Below are 19,702 nucleotides of genomic sequence, written 5' to 3' on the forward strand. Positions count from 1 at the left end.
CCAAATTACCAGCCATACATAAAAAATCTAAAAAAAATAATCACCCACAAAGTAACATACATGGTAACTCGTAAGCTAGCACGAGGTGTCAAACCCGTGTGATAACGACTGTTGTTTTCCGGCCACGCGAGGATAAAGTAAGTTACATTCATTCATTCATTAACGTATGGTTGTATGTTACAATACAATTACCATGTACAATATGCATCGTACCTGAGAAAGTTCCAGATATATTTTAAAGTGTACCAGAAACCAAAGCAAAGAAAGAAAGAGCCGGGAAGGACATGGCCTCCGAAAGTTCCCATTTAATTATGTTGCGGTAATTCGATACTATACATTCATCCATTAGAACGAAATCGTATGAGTTATATATACGATATCCATGATTATAGTATTCACCAATGCTACCACTATCGGAGGTAGAGGTGTAAACAAAACAAAATGAATGAAGTAGTAATTCTAATTACCGGGCTTGTTTTTTTGGGAATATTATTGAATGAAGGTTTTTGACCTCAGGGTTTAGGCTTGCTAAACTTAAACTAGATTTAAACAGATGTGTCAGGATTTATGAAAGAGTGCCGCTGTTTTGAGCGTGTAAAGGTCAAAGTTGTACGGCACCAACAGAATCTGGTACGGGAAACAGGACTGAGGACTTGTTACAGCAAAGTTAAAGATTTAATTTTGGTAATACCTTGTACCACTGTTATAGTCAATCTGGAATCTTTCATGTTAGAAGCCTCATATACTTTAATTTCATTTGTTTAACTACTTAAACAGTTTAGTTAGGTCACGGAGTGTATTTATTTGTATATATTTCACAATGGAAATGGGATGTCTGTCCTTATTTTAGAAATAGGATATTTTATAAATGATATTTGGTCTTTGGCGTTACTTGTACTTTTGCTGTTGATCTATTAGTTGTTTTTAATTAATGTGATCTTTTAATAGGCTAGGCTATCATGTTAATTTTGTGAAATAAATTTTTATTTTCAAGTTTTTTTTGTTTTGCAAGTACAAGTACTCTTATTATTAGTTGATAGTATAGCAGCTGTGTAAGCAGAGTTGTTCAATTGATTGATAGCTCATTAATTGCTTTGTAAAACAAAATTTTGCTGGTATAGCTGACATAATATATTTATCATATTATGTATAATTGTATAACCTATATATATTATATTTATTATTTATTACATTTTCTGTTAAATCTGAAATCAGTATTCGTTTTTCAGTAATTTGTATTTAAATCTAATTTGTTTTGTTTTTATATTAAAGCCTTAAAGTGATTTAGGTTTCTTTCTTTCCCACCTACTGCTATAGCATTGCAAAATCAATATGTCTGGTTCCATTTACTATAGATACTAAAGTCAAACTAGTGCATGCTAAATAATTCATGTCTCCTACAGTATAAATAATTGCATAAATGTATATCACTAGCATTGAAGACATGTCTTTTTGTGGAAAATATTAGATTTTCTTCCTTTTTTATTAATTTCGGTTGTACTCATTTTCCACCTGCTGAATAATTAATCTTAGTATTGGAATTGCATTTGTTAAACTTTTGCGTTGCCTTTTCCAAGTCCTATTACGTTTGGAACGTTTTCCGTAGTCGTTTGCATTTCTATCCTACCTGCTATTTATTCACGCCATTATAATATCACCACTGCTGCGTCTGCTTATAGCATGAAATGCAAGTCTTTTCTAAAACACTGTTGTAATATCCTTACCATAATAAAGCTGTCACTATAAAAAATATAATATCAATAAAGTAAATTAGAAGCTGTTGGTATGAGAGATGTAGGCCTACACATTGTAGAAATTGCACATTTTTGTTATGATGCTCGGATCAAAAAGATTTTACCAAAATGTTCAAAATTTAATTACCATATTCAAACTACAATATTTGGTGTGGGAAGCCCACCCCTTTTCTTGCATAATCGGAGACTTTTCTCTTCTTCTTTCTCTTTTATTTGTTTGCACATCCATTATTAATGTGTTTCCTCAATTTTCTCTTAAAATCTTTGCCTGGTCCGCCCTGGCAGTACAGGTAGTATTTAAAGTTTTCAATACTTGAATAGGTGTTGGAATATTACTGTGCTGTGTGAAGAAGCACTTTACATTTTTGTTTGCTGTATGTATGTTGTGTTGTATGTAAGAACTGCAAGCACTATTATGTTGTATTAGTTATCTGACTATAATCTGCTGGTATGTTATATGCTTGTTGTTTATAATAACTAAATCTCACTGCTTTCTTTGGCTGTATTTTATAAAAAGAACTGTAAAAGATTAAAAGTTTGGTGTGTAGTACTAATTTAAAGTAGGCTTATTGTATTTATACCCCAAATGGGCAGTAAGTGTTTTGAACTATTATTAGATTCTTTTGAATAAGGTGCAAAGGAATACTTATATGTTTTGTCTCTTGATCAATTAGCAACATATGTGAAACTAATTTAGCTCTAATTGTGTTTTGTTCATTAATTAACCACCAGAAGTTAGAAGTGTGAGGGGTGTAATGTAGCTGTGTTGAACACAATGTGGGTTTAAAATAACTGGCAAATGATGGAGTTACCCGATCTTAGTCACCTAACAGAAGAGGAACAGAAACAAATTCTTTCTGTTATTAAGAGGCAACAAGATGAAGAAAAGAAAGAAAAAGCGATGATTAAGTAAGAATTTCACTTTATTTTTATTGAACTTTAAAAAAGTAGATTACATTTAAATATATACTGTATGTTCAGTATGTTGCAAAGACATTTGTTAAGATGATATAACCTTATTAACTTGCAATAAATAAATATTTTACAAACAGTGCAGCAACAATCAATTTATTTTTGTCTGTAAAAAATAACAAGTCTTGGCATTGAACCTCCCAATGACAGTAGTTTGCCTATACATTGTTTCAAACTGTGTAGAAGTGCATGTATTGTTTCCTAGCAATATTTTCCTTAATTAGTTCAAACAAGCATGCCAACAAAGTCATGTTGGGTTAGGTTTTATTAAAAATTGTTCAATTCGCCAGAGCACCAGTGCTTAAAATAAGCAAGTGGTCTGCATTCATTTAATAATCAATAACCTATTCAATAATGAAGATTAAATGCTTATTAATGGAAATGCATTGGCCATGGCTTTTGATCGAAAGGATTAAGTTATAATAAATCACAAGTATGTCCACTATGATAATTTTATATAATATTTTTTCCATATTCAAAGAAATCTGCACCAGCAGTTTGAGACGTACAAGGAACAGGTTAAGAAAGCTTCGGAAACTTACGAATCAAAGAATACTCCAGGCACCAATGTGGACATAGGAGAGGTGCTTGTTTTATTAACTTTTATTTGTGTATAAAATCAGTGTAAAATATTTTTATCTTGTTTTGTAATATGATGATAACTTTATTAAGTTTCACATATTTTGTATATACCAGAAGAGCAGTTTTAGATAATCTACTTACATAATATCTTTAAAAATGTATTTGTTTTCACATTGTAAAGGAGACCTAACGCTTATTTTATTGCTGTTGCTCTTTATTTCTAAGAGTTTTTTTGTTTTTAATTTGGTTTAAAAAAAATGTATAGACTTCTTTCAGTATAGGCTTGTTTCATTCAGTTGCAAATAGGTAAAGCACCTAAGTGGGGTAAATGTTGATATAGTAGGGTAGGGGAGACGGGACACCTTTAGCACATTATATCCAAACATCCTGATCGAGTTTTAAACACCTAAGTGGGGTAAATTTTGATATATAGTAGGGTGGGGAAAATGGGACAACTTTAGCACATTATATCCAAAGTTCCAGACATCCTGATCGCGTTTTAAACAATTAACAACAGTCCATGGGAGTTATGAGGATACTGTTTTATATTTCTTTAAATTTTCTCTGTTCACTACCAAATAAGACAAGAAAATGAAATAAAAATGTGTCCCATCTTTCCCACCCTACTATATTACTAACTTAGTTGTTATAATTCTATAAATCTTACAGACATGTTCCTTGTGCCACAAAACCAAGATGGCTGAAGGCAGTGGTCATAGTTGCTCCTACTGTTCAAGAAAATTCTGTTCCAGATGTGGGGGGAGGGTTCCTGTGAAGTCAAGCAAGGTATACTGATTATGGTAGTGGTAGCATGTGTATGATGTAGTCATTTACACCTCTTTTCTTTTCTTCATGTACCTTCACGAATGCAGAAGACTGAACGAATGGTAAGCACTGTTTGCATTCACTTCATCACTAACTGTGTGAATATTTAAGCTTGCAACTTACGAACTAGAATCTATTGGAAAAAACTAGATCCCATGTGTTGTATTCAAACGTTATACTAAACAGTTAACTAAATTATAACTGCACTACTTTTAGTACTTTGTTCCTTTACTTTCTTTTTTTAGTCATGCTACCTACCCATTTTTTTATTTACTGAGTTATATATAGTACTATGGGGTAAGATGGGACACCTTTAGTGCACAATATTCAACTATCTTAATCATGTTTTAAACAATTAACAACAGTCTATGGAAGTCGTAATGATACCGTTTTACAATTATTTGAATTTTCTTTGTTTACTACCAAATAGAACAAGAAAATAAAAGTAAGGGTGTCCCACCTTTCCCCACCCACTATATCTTTTCTTTGCCATGCTCTATAACTTAGTAACAATACACAGATCGCTGTTTGTTTTTTTCATTCCCTTTTTATTTTGTTTCAAAAAAGGTAAGGTAGTTTACTACACCATTTTGGTCCATTAATAGTAACCTTTTGTTTTAAACGTTTTTAACCTTAAAGAAATTAGCTGAATGTCTAATTCCAATTCGGGTGTAATAAGCTCATGTATTTCAGCCAATATGTCATATATAGCTATTTTAAGAATGGTATAGGGGAGATAAAAAACTTGCGGTAAAATTCTTTTCTTTTTATAGCTTTCCAGATTAATTAAGTCTTTTGCGTCACATAATTGCGTCAGTTGTCTTGGCAACCTAGAGGGTAAAGACGTCATTGAATAGGGAATTTGACGTTAATTTTAGCTACGGAAGACTCTTCTCCTTCTCTTTTTAACGGTCAATGTTAGCACAGTATTACTGCTCGTGTGTTGGCTTTTAATCGGTAAAATATTGATATACCTTATTCCGGCTTAAATAGAATTGTCTATATCGTTTCGATGGTCAACGCACCGCGCTATAGCAATGAAAATGCGGTATTTTCTTTTCGTGAGTCAAGATTTTAAAGGTATGTGTGGAATAGCTACGAATCCCGGCAACGCGCACCTATGTAGGAAACCCTTGAGTCGTAATTGTGTGGCTATGTTTTTAACCCAGTTTTGCAAGAGTTTCTATTGGCCAATGTTAAGTACGTATGTTTTGAATTTTATCATCGAAGTGCCTCTACATACTACTAAAAACACACGAACAATAACGCCAGGTGTTGTAGCGCCGGTTGCTTTTGCTTCTCGTCCAATTGTTGCGTTGGCCTCTCATGCTGTCTGTCGGCCGCGCGGCAATTTCGTCCACAGGATATTCCCGAGATAAAAGCTATTGATTTTTTACTCGAGCAGCTACGTGACGGGGCCTCAGCGAAATGATTTTCCATTTTATATCAGAACGTCAGCTGTGGCAAAATTTACAAACTTTTGAACTCGATTTGCCTTTTACCATCGATCATACCTGCTTTTACGTCCACGTTTTTTTCAGAGCTTCTATAAATAGAAGTCGCCATATATATTTCACTTTGAACATATATACCTTTGTTTTAATTTCTTTACGTCACGGTTGGGCACCCATGGATTAATTGCTGGCAGTCGTAAGACGCTTTGTTCAAAGCTCGCGTATAATATCGACCCAGCATCGTTGTAATATAAGGGCATGAGAGTAATAGACACCAGATTGATCTGTGTTCCAATCCGTTGGCCTCTGTTCAAGCGCAGATTCAAAGCATGATAGCCATAACCCCGCGCACTGCAGGTCACCACAGCGGGCAGTACACGGACTCATGCCATTAAGGTCCAGCTTGCGGACACTCGTTACCAAGACCGCCCATAATGTAATAGCTATATACACAGACTAAAACAATATCTACGTTCGCCGGCGAAACTTATGAAATAATCTCGCCTTTTCTCGTGGTTTTACCCGTAGCGTGTTTGTAAGGTAGTTTTACAGTTATTACATTATTATAAGTAGTTTTATTCTCAGTGGGTTTTAACACGTTTTGCTATACCCGATCACTTCGCGCTAATTTGATCTTCGCTATTGTATTTAAAGAGAAAAGTAATTTCTAGTTAATTGATGTAGTTTACATCGTGGGTTACGCGTTTAACTAATGTTCAAATATTTTAATCATAATTTTAATTGTGATCAACAATTCAAGTTCAACACCAAATCGTAGATTGGTTTTGTTTAGATTTGCGTCACACTTGTACTTCCCGTATCCAACAAAAGTCTTAATTATGAAAGGCTGTTTTCTTTTGTTTGACGTTTCATAAGAAGTAGCGCTAAACCAACTACGCGACAGTAGCCTTTGCGTATATATTTTTCACACAATGACGAAAAATTAATTCAGTTGGAATTATTATTTCCTATCGTATTGTGACTAAGTGGTTAGGTACGTCACAATTGCGGGTTTTACGCACGTAAGCGCTTTGAACCAGGCTCAAGATGACCTTAATTCGTGTCCAGAACACGCTAAGAAAAAGTTACGTCTCTAAAAAACTGTAACGGCGTCTGAATTATTAATAAGTAGCGTCCAAGAAGGCATTGTAACTCGCATTGTGGGGACGATTAAAACGCTTTAAACTACATGTTTGTACGACCCTACATAACATATTGGTCATCTAATGGCCATTTACCCATACTTAAAAAATGTTTGTAATTGAACCATACATTGATACATATATTAATATTAACCTGGTCGAATTCCTAACTTTCCAAAAAACGTTTCTCTTTAGTTGGTGAATGCCTTTAAACCCTTTGATCACTATGTAGTATATAATCTAGTTTTAACCTAGTTTACATTCCTTACAGATGTTATGATGTATTTAAAAGATGTTATTGGCCAGTCATTGCAGTAGCATTACATTTTTATGCTTGTTTACTTTAGTAATAACAACAGTTGCATTAACTGTCTATTAAACTTAAAGGGTCTAAAACACAAGCAACATTGTACTTTTATCACTGTTTACATTAGATTTATTTAACAGTCACATTTACACTAATAAAACCGATATCAAACCAATTTTTTACTTAACTTCCTATAAATTAAAACCTACATAATATACCAAAAACATTGAAATCTGGCATGTTTTGTCACAGTACACCAAGCATAAAGGTTATTTTTCTATTTTTCTTTATTTTTTATTTTTACTTTTACTTATATCCAATTCCTATTCCTATTTACTTTTTCATTTTGCATGTCAGTGATATCCAAACAGTGACATGACAGAAAGCAAGTAACCTTCATTTAATGTTGATGTATTGATTAGCTGATGTGGGTTTGCAATCTATGTCGGAAGCAGCAGGAAATGCTGACCAAATCTGGTGCGTGGTGCAATGCAAATGGAAGCAAGTCAACCCTGACTCTGAACCTGGAACCCATCCCAGCGAATGGTATAGTATAAGTGTTAAAGGGGATCTTCTGTTGTTTGCTTATGTGACTTTAACGGCAAACTCTGTTAATTTTTCTATCGTATGACAGAAAAAAACACAGTTTCAAAAACAATTGCCCTAAGATCTCTTTCACACTTATAATACATAAAGCTTGTGGCAACAACATATACTTAGTTACAGCAGTGGTAAACTATCTGTCTGTTTTAATCTGTACACTATGCCTTAAACATCACTATAAAAAACAAAAATGAAACATATATGCTGCTGTTGGCTAAAACAAAACCCTTTAGAATCACTTAATTAAACAAGCAGGTAACATCAGATTAAACAACCTCAGTTCTTACCTTTAAATCGGGTCGTTTCTTGATCAAATTTTTTTCTGTGTCAGATGCCAATAACGAAATTAAATGTGTCTCGGTAATAAAATTAGGCACCATTCCTTAAATAATTAATAAATTGAGCTCTCCCTGACCAATGCTCTCACAGACCTAACAGCTAAGTACGGGAAGATGTCAGGATCTATGAGTCTTGCTCAACTGGAAGGAAGAGCAAGAAGAAGCCCAAGGAACAGCATCGGAGGACAAAGATCAAGAGGATCTGTTTTAAAGAAAGGGAACAGTGAACCTCAGTTGACAAATTGCGAGAAAATGTCAAAAAGTGAGGATGAAAACGGTAACACATTAGTTATAACCAGTTTTATTGTATTTTAATAGTTTTTGTATAGTTTTTTTTGATTGTTATAGTTTTTTTGTTGTTAAAGAGTTTTTTTTGGTTGTTAAAATATTTTTTAACATTTTTACAATGGTTCATGTATTACAGGTAATATTGAGAGCTTTGGTTTACCAGATAGGTGTGAGAATATTGCTTCACACAATACTTCAACTGATGGTAAGAATTTAAGTGTATTTAATCTTATCTTAAATACTTCTCTCTATATATATATTGTGTAGTAATAATGTTATACATGGATTTCGTATAAAAGTTTGTGACAATGTATATTTCAATCAATAAATGCTTTATTTTTAATTTACTTTTTAAGCTGTTTCACGAAAAAAAACTCATTTTCATTGAACACAAAGGTTATAGAGCATAGATAAGCTTTTAATAATGAAAGCAAATGTTCAAATATGAAGAACCCTTAGAAGGTTTATTACATGGGCGTTCCCAAGCTTTTAATGGGATGTGGTCATAACAGGTGCGCAGGACCAAATTGGACGTACTACTAATGGTGTGAGGCGCTCAAGCACCAATTCCGACCGAGTTTTGCACAGACAAGTGCCCATATTGCATTCATCGTCTGTTGAAAATGAAGCCAGTGCTCAAGTTACGAGGTAAGAACATGGTTTATCAGAAGTTGGCATTTTTGTTAGCTGTTTATGGAAAAGTTAAACAATTATATAAATGTAATAATTAGTCGGTTACTATTAAGTGTTGGTTTGATTTGAATAGCAATTTTAACACACACAGCTTAGATACTTGTATGCTGTAGTAGTAGAACTTTATTTAAAGAAAATGTTAAGAAAAATTAGGAGATACGGAATATGGTGTGGAAAGTTTATTTCTGGTTATAGTAAGCAAACCTTTTGTTCTATTACCAGATTACAGTTTCGCTTTATATGGGTGAGGTCCATGTTAAGGATATTGGGTTTAGGTTATTGGCTTATTACCCCATTACTGCTTCTTATGTGCACAGTTTAATTCTTATATGTTTTTATTAGTTCCAGCAACACCACTGTGACAAAGCAACCAGCAGAGAATAAATCAGTGAACAAACCTCATCGTACAAATGATATTATGACAAACAGTGAGAAAGATATCGTGAAACCAAAAGCTAAACCGAGGGTGGTGTCTTCCTCCACCTCCTCCCATCTTGACACACAACCTCCACGATCCTCCGGGAGCACTCCTAACATGAGTGGTGGGAAGTCCTCCGAAACCATCCGGAGCCAAGTGGGATCAGATCACCGTAAAGAGCAGGATGATCGGATGAGGACTAGCTCTTCCTCACCGAGGATGGGGAATGATGCAAGGGTACATCAATCTTCCCGGGATGTTAAACATAGAGAGATAATCAATCACAACATTCGAGATGAATATCATGGAAAACGACAAACTGAACCTACCCATAAACCAGGGGAAATCCCCTCACAGCCCCACTCTGCGTCAGAATCACCACGATCAACCCACAGAGCAGCAACCCATCATGGCTCACCCAATTTACCATTGAAGAAAAATGAAGACCCCACTCTTTTACCCAGTGACCCCCGATCACACAGTAAACCCCATGAAGCGTCACCGAAACGTGTAAGATCCATTTCTGTAAGTCAAAGCAGTCACTTCAGCGGGAGTCCGCACTCATCACCACAAATCAAACGCAGCGATCGTTCTGTTGGTAACTTCACATCACACAGTCCTGAATCACATGGAACACAAAGAAGAAATCATAGAATGAATAAAGACAGACAATCATACTTAGGTGAGTCCATGATTGTTGTTTTGTAACCATCTATATATCGCTAAAGGTATTGGTTTTATACACCTTAGCCTGCCATGTGTTTGTGAGTTTGTTTTCTCCGTGGCTTGCCAACATAGGTGCCAAACATGGGTACTAGGGTAAAGGGTAGGCATGCCTAGTATCCTGGAATTTTCCGCGTATTATTCAGTAAACATTCGATTAGAACCAATAAGTTTAATTTGTTGCATAAGGATGTCTGTCTAATTATCTCTGCTTATCTGGAACAAAAAAAAATTGGCAATAGGGCTCACTAATGCTATATATTTTTGCCATTTAGCTGTGTAATGTTTGTATTTCTACTGAATGGTACTCATGTTTCATTATTATTATTTTTTTACCACTATTGATAGATTCTATGACCTTGGACAACAGAGGAAACCGAAGATATGTTAAACAGGGATGTAAATGTAAGCAAGGTTCTAATTTTATGGTTCAATACCGGTACTTATCTTGGTGGTGTATTTTGTGGTATTTACTATGTTTAAACTGAAAAAATGTAAGTCGTTTGCATTAGAGTTGAATGCTCTGCTGTAACTTGTAGTAATCCATTAGCCTAGTCTTAAAACATATAATATTATTTAAAGCCTCATGTTATAGTTGTCTCTACACATAATAAAAGTGATTAGATTTTGTGAATTTTTACCCATATTAAAATTTCTGATGAGGTAATGGGTTCAAAGCTTGTCGCTGCTATCATTGTGGGTGTATGTGTCCTTGAGCAAACACTTATAACGACAATTGCTCCAACCCAGTGGTCACTAATGGGTTTTATAAATTGTCAGCCATACATAAAAAACAATCACACACAGTGAGATTTGTGTTAACTCGTAAACGACGTGCACGAAAGAAAACACCCGTGTTATAATAACTGTTATTTTAACTATTTGAGGATAAAGCATGTTATGTAAAATCAATCATCCAAATCTTCTGCATCTTCCCAGCATCACTAAGTGACACAGAGAGCTCGCATCAGCTCCACCAAACTTACCTGGGAACCTCCAGGAGGAGAGTGGAAGCGGGAGGAAGCAGAAGAAGAATCGAGTCGAGGCAGGATTCGGTCGATAGTGTTGATTCTGACCCAATGGTAAGAAATATGGGTTTGGTTTGATTATTGTTTTAATGTATTGCTGTTGCTACCAAAAATAACATACCTTATATGGGATGATTTTCTTGAATGATTAAATAACAAAAAAATTATAAAAAAATCAATGTTTTGTGTTCATCAGGGTTTGACTTATTTTAATAAATTTATATATTTTATATATATATAAATATACAGTTTTTAAAATTGAGTTGCTACAAACTGACCCCGAAAGCACAAAACCACGATTAAAATCCTGCCTCTTAAAATGAAAATACAATTATACTTCATCCCAACTAGTTCATTGTTATATTATTTCTTTAGACTGCATATCGTTCCCTACCCCGGTTTGACGACGTCACCCAACACTTTCACTGTCAGAACCCCCACCGTGACCCCTATTATGGGGGTTCCCCTATCAACCAAAGCCACGAACAAAATAGGTAAGATGTGGCTTGTATGTTTGTGCCAAGCTCATATAATCTTTTAACGGCTTATCTGGTATGAAATACCATAGTGTATTTATATGTCTTCCAAACAGAGGGCAAATCATTGGAAATATACTACGTTTTTATCATACCAGATAAGTCGTTGAAATATTATTCACTTTATGCCTGGTAGCATAAGTAACAGAATATCAGAAGTTTGTCTGTTGATTTTTTTTACTCCCTTTTGTTTTAAAATTGGTTGAGAAAGTCAAATTGAACAAAACATCTATTTTTCTTATTGTATATTTTACCCGATTTCTCTCATTTTTTTGCTGGTTCAATCACAGCTCACTAAATATTCACCAACCAATCACAACATAGACACCCTTGATACATGCAAACCATTTCTAAACATTATCTTTTCAATGTTTTCCAGACTTAGCTACAGTGATGTGAATTTGTATGACAACCACATAGAATGTAGAAATCACCATAGAAAGCGAATGAACAGACAAGATTACCTAGATTCAAATGCCATGACAATAAGAAGACCCCATCACCATAAAGTTAAGAGACCAGGTGTGCATAGACATTACATTTTTGACATTTTTATCAAAATCTGAAGTAAAATTGTTAATTTTTTTTACAAAATCTGAGTTAAGATTGTTAAGTTGCTGTTATACTTATGGTGGTGGTCAAACATAGGGAACCTAATTGATTATTGTGGCGATTACAATATACTTTGGTCCTGTTTGTTTGTGTATAGACAGCTATAACAGCCGTGTAAAAGGGTAATATATGAGTTTATTGTTTCTAGATTTTTTTTGAAATGCAAGATACTTTGTTTTTGTTTAATTTTTTCAATAAGAGACTGACGATGTCATTTAGGCCAAATATATATATATTTTATTGTAAAATGGGTTAGACTTGATTTTTTACACTTTCGTAGCAAGTTCTTACTGTATTTATTTACACAAGAATCTTTTAATACTATAAGCACCAAATCAGGGGTCAGATTTGCAGAATTTCTACAGTTATTTTTACAACATTTAGTGTTTATTTTTTCCACAGACAAATACAAAAGAAGAAACCCATCGTTGAGTAGTACGGACGAAGAACGGGAAGATTTCCAAACAACTCCTGATTATTCCAGTTGTGAAGATGAGCACCAAAGACATGGTTCGTTGAAACTTGTTTACGACTATTTATTAAAACATAAGCCATGTTTTGTGAGCGAAATACCAAGTGTAAATTAAAAGCAAAGCTTTGGTTACATTAATATTAAAAAAAAAATATTTTAATATAAAATAAAATTATTAAAATAATAAACTAAAAAAATAAAAATAAAATACTGGAATATCAACACTGGCTTAAAGATAATAAAATAAAGTCTACCCGCTGTTATGACTATGACTATGTAACCTTATTTTGTAAAATAGGGTTGTCTATGCTTCATAAGTCCACCATTACCTTTTTTACAAAACTGTTTTATTGGGAAGTTTTTCGATGTCTATATACCATCATTATATTAACATATTTATGTTCATTAAGTATAAATTTATTTTCTTAGTTTTAGAATACCGTTTGAAAACATTGTGTATAGCTTCTTTTATAATATACTTTATTTTTGGCTTTTGGATTTAAAATATCATATCCTTCGCAACATAATCAATAAGTTCTCATTTTACTTTACCTTTTAGTTTTTACTTTGTTAAATTTTTATTTTTTTGTTAAAACTTTTGTTAAAAAAAATGTAAAATGTGATATTTATGATATATAGAAAGCTTTCCCCGCTCTGAAATGTCCAGGATAGCTTACCACCACGGCAAGGTATTAAACAAATGCAATATTGGGTTACGTGCAATGTGTGGCTGCTATGCACGAATTTTTCAACACAATATAAAAACGCTTATGTGATAAAAAATACAATTCAGAAAATCAGTTGACAAAACGTAACAGACAAAAATCAAGTCCCACCAATTGTTTAATAAGATATATATTTCGTTTAAATGGCATCGTCAGTTTTTTATTCAGAAAATTAGTTAGAAAAATGTATGTATATTAGTTTCCTAGGAGACTGTTAATCTACTATATATATATGGGTCATACAGTTCAACAAGCAAGAGTATATGAAATGAAGGTCAGAGTTAGGCCATTACATCACCACATAGTAATTAAAACCTTAATTATGCCCAAAACATTGCAATATACATAATTATTGACATAAATGACAGCTTTTAACTTTGAAGTATAAATACAACTGCCCATCCACATAAGCCTTTTTTTACTTGTCACAAGTTCCGATTTTTATGTGTTGAAAATTTCTTGCATAGTTTACCCAACGCAGCGCACCCAACCCTTCGCATGCATGTTGATGTTAAGTATGATGTCACAATTCAAGCGATGTCACAAATGCCACTACGACTCGATAATAATCCATTGCACGACAGCGCATGACTTTTCCCGGTTCCTTTTGTTGTGTCATAGTAAGGCATGCATCTCGTAACAGGGCACGCGTGGGCCGAGTCGGCCAACCGCGACGACAATCTTCTCTTCTTCTCGTCGCCGTGGCGAGGTGACCTTAACCTGACCTCTCGAAACGAGCACTTTGACGGAAGAAATCGGAAAAAAGTTCATTTTACTGAATCGGTCGACAAGAAATATCTCCAGAAATATCCAGGGAGTTTATCTGACCACTCGATGTCAGTATCCGCAGAAAACCTCTCAAGCGGAACCCGTGATTCGGGGATAGACACGAGTTCCACCAACACGCATAGCGATGAAAAAGAGGTTGGAATTGTAGTGCCCGAAAACTAAAAAAGTTTAATCTCCTTAAAAGGATTTTTTTGGCCTCACAAAAAATACCTCCCCCCCCCTCAAGAATGCAGAAACACCTTCCTCCCAAAAAATTGTGTGTTTTCCCTCATATAAAAGAATTTTATATACCTTAAGTTAAAAAAAAATATAACATTTTCCCCTCTTCCAAACAAGCAAAAAACACTTTTTTACAAACTTTTTGTTTGCCTTCATTTAAACTTCATTTCATCTCAGACTTCTGTTTGCTTGCTGCTCCAATATGTTTGCATGTCACGCAATATGCATGGATTTAAATTGTTTGTAAAGATTGAGAATGATGGTTAAGTTGCTTTTTGTAAATTATGGTTAAAATTGTAAGAAAGAGAATTTTTTGGCTTAAAAATGCAGTTTACAGAATTTGATTTAATTTTTTAGTATTATAACAGTCCTAAAAAGGTAAAAAATAATTGTTTTTTCCTTTTTCACTGCAAATTTTTTCTAGTTTTTTTTAACAATTTCCCATTTAAGGAAAACTTGAATTTTCTGTAAAACTTTTTTGTATGTTTTCTTCTAAAAGTATAAAAGGAACAAATCTTTCAAATTTAAGTTTTTTCACAGCAACCAGTGTCATGGCAACCGTCGCCAGATGGAAGGTTTCTGATTGGTCGAATGATTTTGAACAAAGGGTTAGCAACCGGGGATTCCCAGAATCAAGAGGGGGCCATACTTGGCTTGAAGGTTGGAGTTTGTCTTTTCTATAGTAGAAAGGGGAGAATGGGAACTTTTTATTGGTGTCCCATCCTACCCCACAGTACTATATCCTATTAGTTTTTTTAAATTTTACAATTTTGTTAAAAAAAAATTTCAGGTGGTTGGAGGAAAAATGACAGAGTCAGGACGACTCGGGGCTTTTATTACGAAAGTAAAACACGGTAGTTTAGCTGACGTGGTGGGCCATCTTCAACCTGGTGATGAGGTTGTTATGTGGAACGACAATTGTCTTCAAAACGCTTCGTTTGATGAAGTTTACGAAGCCGTGCTTGCTTCCAAGAAATCTAAACTGGTAAGATGATATTTTATTTAGCGTGTTTTGTTAAAATGGTTTGTTTTCATAGAGACATTGGATTTAAGCTAAATTTGAATATTCTTGCTTGAAAATTTAACTTTCTGTTTATAAACTAGTATGCTGATGTGTTTTGTTTAATGTCTATTATTAATATAAAATTAATTTGTTTTTATTTCTTCTCTTATGTATAAGGAGTTCCTTGCTGAGGACATGGAATTTATGCTAGATTTGGAGTTTTTGCTTGAATATTAAAACCATAATTTCTGTTAATAAACTGTACGTTGATGTGTTTCATTTAACATGTATTGTCATTATGTTGAGCTTGTTATTTTTTTGCTGGAAATTAGAATTGCCAAGTCTGTTTTAATATCTACATATAACTTTAAATAATATTATGTTAATTGTAACTTCTTACCTAATTACCAACATTGGTTGTTTTTACTGTGTAAAATATACATGCTCTGTATTTACTTTATTGAATGGTATTTCTGAAACTTCTTTTCATATCTAAACTGCATCTGTTGTATATGTTATCTGCCAATTACTTAACAGGGAAAATTCCCCCTTGTTAGTGGTTGTAAACACTTAAATATTCAGTAGCAACATGACAACGTAGGGATTAAAAACTCTCTGAGTCAGCTTGGAATTACCAGAGTTTAAAATCTTTGACCTTTGTCTCAAGGTCGAGCTGACGGTTTCTCGTCAAATTAAAGAAGTTCCGAGAATTCCTGACTCTCTACATCGCCACCCAGTGACGGAATCGAGTAGTAGCTCGTTTGAGTCTCAGAAGAGAGAGGAGGGGATGAATGGGAGAAATGGCCAACGGAGGACAAGGGTGACTCCCTCTAAGATACAAGTACGTATTTTAATGTATCTTGTATGTGTTCTGTTTTTACAACTTGAATAAAGCTTCCTGGGTGTTGGAGTAATGGGCCAATTCTGGCTTAAACCCAAGCTCTTCGGCAAGGTCCTCACCCATATAGAATAGAACAGAATAAATATATTATATTGTAAATTTGGTTGAGGTTCTATATTAGGGAAGTATTTTTATATGAACTAGTATTTAAGGCAGTAGAATTATGTACACTTACACTGTGCAAGAATTGTACAGTGTCATACGGCATGTCTGGTAACTGACCACTCGATGTCAGTATCCGCAAGATTTCTCTGTGATTTGGGGAATGATACAAGTTCTGCTAACACGCATAGTGACTAAAAAGTGGTTGGAACTTTTGGTGCCCAAAAACGAATGATTATGGGATAGATAAGAGTCTCACATCACACACAGTACATGTGTATTAAAATGTTAAAGTTCCTGCCTTAGATACTAAGGTAAAAAGATCACTAGATATGACTTGCTGTGTGTTTAAAAGCAGCATCATTCATCAAATGCTTACCAGTTTCTATAATAAATATATAGATTGTATTTGTCGCTCTAAGATGGGAAATTTTGTTTACCAGTTTTAATAAAAACCTAAAATTTTTAAACTTTGTTTTCTCTTCAGTTTAACTCACGAGAGAATAATTGATTGCGTAATAGAATTGATTAATTAAAGTAACTTGTTCTTTTTTCAATTCTCAAACTAGATGTCCAATTGGATTAATTTTGAGTTCAATCAATTAGCGTCGCATTTCAGTTCAACATGTTTTAAATTTTAACAGATTTCCAGAAAGAAAAAGTAAATTTTTTGGTCCTTTACCAGAAAAAGTTGATTTCCATTGCTTTCACTTTATGTAATTTGAATTTTAAGCAAAAATACTTTTCCAATTGTGGCCATTTAAATGTGGACGACTTATTCCTTCACAAATTATTTATTTCCACCATTGTGTGCTTAAATATTTAATGAATCTTCGGTTTGAGAAGCAACGTAATGAGCATTATGTCATCCACTATGCCCCGCAGTGCAATAAATTCAAGGTTTTAAATGTTTATTTTAACCTGTAATGTTACAAGAAAATATTCAAATAAAAGTGACGATTGGAACATCATATAACTTAAGCAATATAGGGAAAATAAAAAACTGTCTGATTTTTTGCTGAACTAAAATGATCTCTTTAATTCAATTTGTAACCGTTTGCCTAATGCAACATATTTTCATAAAATTAAATGGTATTTAAAAAAGTCCCAACGTATATATATGCTAAGGTACTTTTCTGTCTTTCTATTTACTAAAGATAAACAAAACCTATAACATAAAATTTTTAACATAGCAAGCTTACACCTTACCTTTTGCTTAGATAAACACATTGTGGGAGTTTTAGTTGTTTTCAGCTACACTTAGTTTTAATAATCCTTGGTTAATTTCAATTTTCTTAGTAATTTTTATAAAAAAATCAATTATAATTGTAGCACCCTGGGTGTTTTGTGTGATGGACCAACTGTGGTCCAAATCTCAGTTCACATTGTATAACCTCATCCCCATACAATAAAATGGAATCATTATATTTTCTTAGGTACGTCTCTGGTTTGACAATTCAACCCAACAACTTTATGTGACTGTGTTGCAAGCAATTGACCTTTTACCCAGGGAAGGGGGAATGTTGAGAAACCCATACATTAAGATGTATCTGTTACCAGGTGGGATGTATGTAAATGTGTTGTAATCAATGAAAAAGTGGTCAAAGTAATATAAAGAGATTTTTGTCCTAGATTTTTAAGTGGAAGAATTGTGGCAAATAAAATCTTTATTTAGTAATGATGTATTACAAAAATAATTATGAACAAGTGTAAAAAATGTAATATTAAAAAAAAATAGTAACAAGGTTAAAAAAATAGTAAAACAAATTAATATTAATTTGAAAATTCATGTTTCCAATATCGTTAATTATTTTCTGAAAACAGATCGTAGCGAGGCATCCAAAAGACGAAGTAAAACAGCGAAAAAGACGCTCAACCCGTCGTGGCATCAATCCTTTGTGTACGGACCTATACGTAGGCAAGACCTTGGCTCGATGGCGCTAGAGGTCTCGCTGTGGGACCTGGATCGTTCCGTTGAATCCAATAATCATTTTTTGGGAGAGGTTGGTGTAATCCATGCGATTCTATTCTATTTTGTATTGGTGACGTGACTGACGTACTTAAGGACCCAGGATTTAGGCCAGATTCAGCTCATTACCCCAACACCCTTCCACGTCTGAAAGTGACATGCTTGTGATGGTGATGTCATTTAATTATGTTCTGACTCAATCATATAAGTATACTGTGTGGTTCAACCAAGTTTCGCTTCTGTCCCGATTCTTGACCTGCAGGACTCTGCGGAAAAAATAAATGTGATACAATCGCCACTTATACAAATGCATGTTTTTATTATGGATTTTAATGACACAACAATTAAACATAAGAAAACTTTATGTAAGTTGTTATAAATTAGAATTAGGTGTATGCGAATGTTTATGTGATACTTCTAATGGGCTTAGTCATGACTTTTGTGGGGGTTGGTTACTGATCCAAACCTTGCTTAAATCCGACAAAGACTTCATCTATATACATTAGGATTATATTTCCTTACTACTGTATGATACATTGACACATGAAACATAACTGCATATCTTAGCGAAGATATGAATTTTTTATTGCACAGTAAAGAAAACATAGGTTACTTGCGGTCTTTACGCCATAGAAATCACCATGGTTGGATGCAATTCTGCATTATTTATTCCTAATTATTAATTAATTTGATTGAAATCGCATAAAGAACCTCAAGTAACCTATGTTTAATTGCACTGTGATTAAAATTCATACGAAAACAAAATTAAATGCAAAACAACATTTGAGAATATAAAAAAATATTTTTTAAATAAAACCGATTTTTTAGATTTTTATCGACCTCGGAATGACGCGACTCGATGACACCACCCAGTGGTTTAATCTTGTGATGGAGGAAGACACGGTGAACCACTCCGTTTCCCACTCGATCTCTCACTATGATTACGTTCCAGAACCCCACCAAGTGGTGAAAGGGCGCCGTCGAGTGGCGAGTGAAGCAGATTTCGGGTTCGTTTTTATTAAAAAGCAGTTTTTGGTAATTTATTTTTAGATAAATTTCAAATTTCAGGTTTAAAAGTTTTTGCTTTGGTGTGTTTTATATTTGAGTGAATGGTATATTGGGTTAAATCTAATTTATTCTATAAGGACTGTAACTATACCAGTATATCATCATTTGCAACAAACAGAATTTGAATAAGAGACTGACACTATACAATTGGTTGGACTTATTTTCTGTCCGTTACGTTT

At 33.8% G+C, this 19,702-nt stretch overlaps 2 protein-coding genes across 3 annotated transcripts in view; one reads left to right on the forward strand and one right to left on the reverse strand.

Annotated features, from left to right (window-relative positions):
* LOC100176050 (transmembrane protein 45B-like) overlaps positions 1-374 on the reverse strand; it is a 3,140-nt gene extending 2,766 nt beyond the window's left edge. Inside the window, exon 1 of the mRNA XM_002126193.5 lies at positions 214-374. Within this exon, the coding sequence (XP_002126229.2) occupies positions 214-305 (92 nt within the window). The 5' untranslated portion in view covers positions 306-374. The remainder of the gene's footprint in view (positions 1-213) is intronic.
* Positions 375-2,370: 1,996 nt separating this feature from the next.
* Positions 2,371-19,625, forward strand: LOC100186256 (regulating synaptic membrane exocytosis protein 1). 2 transcript variants are annotated; one of them, XM_026840047.1, is made up of 22 exons: positions 2,371-2,386; positions 2,487-2,663; positions 3,208-3,310; positions 3,978-4,094; positions 4,181-4,195; positions 7,459-7,582; positions 8,069-8,239; positions 8,402-8,470; positions 8,778-8,913; positions 9,301-10,058; positions 10,448-10,504; positions 11,039-11,181; positions 11,503-11,621; positions 12,043-12,185; positions 12,678-12,785; positions 14,116-14,396; positions 15,021-15,140; positions 15,271-15,465; positions 16,151-16,324; positions 17,923-18,046; positions 18,311-18,489; positions 19,284-19,625. In XM_026840047.1, the coding sequence occupies exons 2-22, from the start codon at positions 2,554-2,556 to the stop codon at positions 19,503-19,505; spliced, it is 3,468 nt and encodes a 1,155-aa protein (XP_026695848.1). In that variant the 5' UTR covers positions 2,371-2,386; positions 2,487-2,553; the 3' UTR covers positions 19,506-19,625. The 2 variants fall into 2 exon arrangements, with proteins under 2 accessions (XP_026695848.1, XP_026695843.1); XM_026840042.1 differs by having other exon boundaries at positions 8,069-8,254; positions 19,284-19,624.
* The last annotated feature ends 77 nt before the right edge of the window (positions 19,626-19,702 follow it).

This window comes from Ciona intestinalis, chromosome 2 (assembly GCF_000224145.3).
Source record: "Ciona intestinalis chromosome 2, KH, whole genome shotgun sequence".
Classification (NCBI taxonomy): domain Eukaryota; kingdom Metazoa; phylum Chordata; class Ascidiacea; order Phlebobranchia; family Cionidae; genus Ciona; species Ciona intestinalis.

Excerpts from the sequence above, each read along its gene's own strand:
- LOC100186256 (XM_026840042.1), top strand. The coding sequence starts at position 2,554 with ATGATGGAGTTACCCGATCTTAGTCACCTAACAGAAGAGGAACAGAAA. Across the intron at positions 8,255-8,401 it reads AAAAAGTGAGGATGAAAACG|GTAATATTGAGAGCTTTGGT; the intron begins GTAACACATTAG and ends CATGTATTACAG. Across the intron at positions 11,622-12,042 it reads CAAAGCCACGAACAAAATAG|ACTTAGCTACAGTGATGTGA; the intron begins GTAAGATGTGGC and ends AATGTTTTCCAG.